Source organism: Phoxinus phoxinus, assembly GCF_949152265.1.
Source record: "Phoxinus phoxinus genome assembly, chromosome: 24".
NCBI lineage: Eukaryota > Metazoa > Chordata > Actinopteri > Cypriniformes > Leuciscidae > Phoxinus > Phoxinus phoxinus.
This window is the reverse complement of record NC_136899.1, coordinates 25961320-25963819: the sequence shown is the minus strand read 5'-3', so window position 1 is coordinate 25963819 and position 2500 is coordinate 25961320. Positions and strand designations below refer to the sequence as shown.

Sequence of the window (2500 nt, the reverse complement as noted above, 5' to 3'; positions counted from 1 at the left end):
GCAGTGTCAATCAACAGTCGTGGGCGGGGCTTGTGTCCAGCTCACTCAGGGCGGGTCTATGCTCAAACTGCAGTGTCAATCAACAGTCGTGGGCGGGGCTTGTGTCCAGATCACTCAGAGCGGGTCTATGCTCAAACTGCAGTGTCAATCAACAGTCGTGGGCGGGGCTTGTGTCCAGCTCACTCAGGGCGGGTCTATGCTCAAACTGCAGTGTCAATCAACAGTCGTGGGCGGGGCTTGTGTCCAGCTCACTCAGGGCGGGTCTATGCTCAAACTGCAGTGTCAATCAACAGTCGTGGGCGGGGCTTGTGTCCAGCTCACTCAGGGCGGGTCTATGCTCAAACTGCAGTGTCAATCAACAGTCGTGGGCGGGGCTTGTGCAATTCTACGTCACATTTCATTGATTCTGAGAACAGCTCGTTCTGAAACAGTGCTTATGATTTATGGGGATTTAAAAAAAAAACACTGGTTGGATTTTTATCATTATAGGGTGGTTGTGTACACACACTGCAAACACACATTTATGTTCAAACACCATGTAAAAGTGAATTTTGCATAATAGGTGCCCTCTAAAAGGAAAACTCATCAACATGTACAGTCAAAATACAAAATTATTCAGACACCAGATATCATTTTTGATATAATTCACTAGTGTGTGCAGGACACTATAGTTCATTATGTAAGTGAGGAGAGCAAAATAAAGTAAACTGTGAAATATTATACCCAATATCTCTTCATACAGAGACTACCAGTGACATTTATACACATGTGGGACCAGAACTGATCCGGACACTCTGAGCTGATCATGTTCTCTGAAGTGTGTGTCTGTAACTGCTAATGTGTGTGTGTGTGTGTGTGTGTGTGTGTGTGTGTGTGTGTGTGTGTGTGTTGTGTGTGTGAGACAGTCTAACAGAAGATGGACAAAACCTGTCAGATATCAACTGAGTTCTTGTCATTGTCTAAACTATAGTGAATAAACTGTAATGATGTGAGAAGTGTTGAAGGAGTCTGAATACATGTGTGTTTGACTGTATATGCGGCACACTTATGATTGTGATGATCGTCTGCAGGGGAAAGCGGCCGCGGGAGGAGAGGACGCCGGGTCTCCTGACAGCAGTGATGCCGTGTACACCGCAGACAGGAGACGGCAGCTGTGGAGGACGGCACACTACCGCACAGACGAGAGAAACGTACAGTCTCACACTCAAACACTCGACCATCACTCCACATCACTCATGTTCACCTGTACTATTACAATCTCCCACCATTTAAAATGCTTGTCTGTGTAGCAAACTCGTGCACACCACATATTCTTGCTGTGAGTTGTTTTTAAAGTGTGATGTACATGTGCAACTCGAACAATGAGAATATGGTGCAAAAGTTCATTTATCTCAGTAATTCAGCTTAAAAGGTGAAACTAATATATTATATAGACTCAGTGTGTCTCATTCATGAAACATTCGTAAATATACGAGTAAATATGTGAGTGATCTGCGCGTAAAGAGACCTTCCCGAAAACTCTTCTCCTGATTCACAAATATTTCGTAAACGTCAGATGTGATAGTGAAACGTGTGTGTGTGTGTGTGTGTGTGTTAATGAATTCCAATCAGTCGTAAATGGGACGCGCGTGCACGCTCTTTCTCAATTACCATAAACCCCGCCCATTAAATCCGACTGACAGCTATATATGGGCATCATATTATGACACCAAACGAAGGATTTCAACATGTCTTCTCAAAAGCGAATGAAAAAGAAAAATTTCTCATTATCAGATAATATTTTATTATCAGAAGTTCATTCAAAAGCGTACATAGTGGCGTATCAGGTCCTAAAAAAGGGAAGCTTGGCAGATATTACAGTTACTGGAGTTTCATCTGTTAATCGAACAGTCCCAGAAGTGAAGAGAAAACGGTTCGACATGAAGCTCGACTGCAAAAAACGAATTAGTTCACTTCGAAAAAATATAGCCCAGCCCTATTGAATTAATTATGTGATTAAAGTGTTCCGTTTGCAGATGCTATCTCTCATAATAAAAGTAAAAAGAAAAACCGTATGTAATTACTATATATCATATTTTTTCAAAATGCTGTGTAAATATGAACCCGATTAAGGTGAATTAATATGCAGCCTTATTAAACGATGTTAAACGCATATTTACGCGTGGCTGGGAGCAGGTGCAGATTTCTTTCGTACCAACTAACATTTGGAAAATACGAACATTTGAATGAATCCGAAAATTTACGCCAGAACCACTTTACACACGATTTACACAAACATTCGTTCTGCTCGTGTTTCATGAATGAGACCCAATGCATGCAAAGTGAGATATTTCAAGCCTTTATTTGTTATAATTGTGATGATTATGGCTTACAGCTTATAAAAACCCCAAATTCAAAATTAGAATATTGTGAAACGTTTTCATAAGCTGTAAGCCATAATCATCACAATTATAACAAATAAAGGCTTGAAATATCTCACTTTGCATGTAATGAGTCTATA

General features: G+C 40.9%; 1 protein-coding gene across 1 annotated transcript in view; it reads left to right on the top strand.

Annotated features, from left to right (window-relative positions):
- piezo2a (piezo-type mechanosensitive ion channel component 2a) overlaps positions 1 to 2500 on the top strand; it is a gene marked incomplete at its 3' end in the record, with an annotated part of 196524 nt that overhangs the window by 105095 nt on the left and 88929 nt on the right. The window contains exon 9 of the mRNA XM_079601115.1: positions 1071 to 1190. Within this exon, the coding sequence (XP_079457241.1) occupies positions 1071 to 1190 (120 nt within the window). The remainder of the gene's footprint in view (positions 1 to 1070; positions 1191 to 2500) is intronic.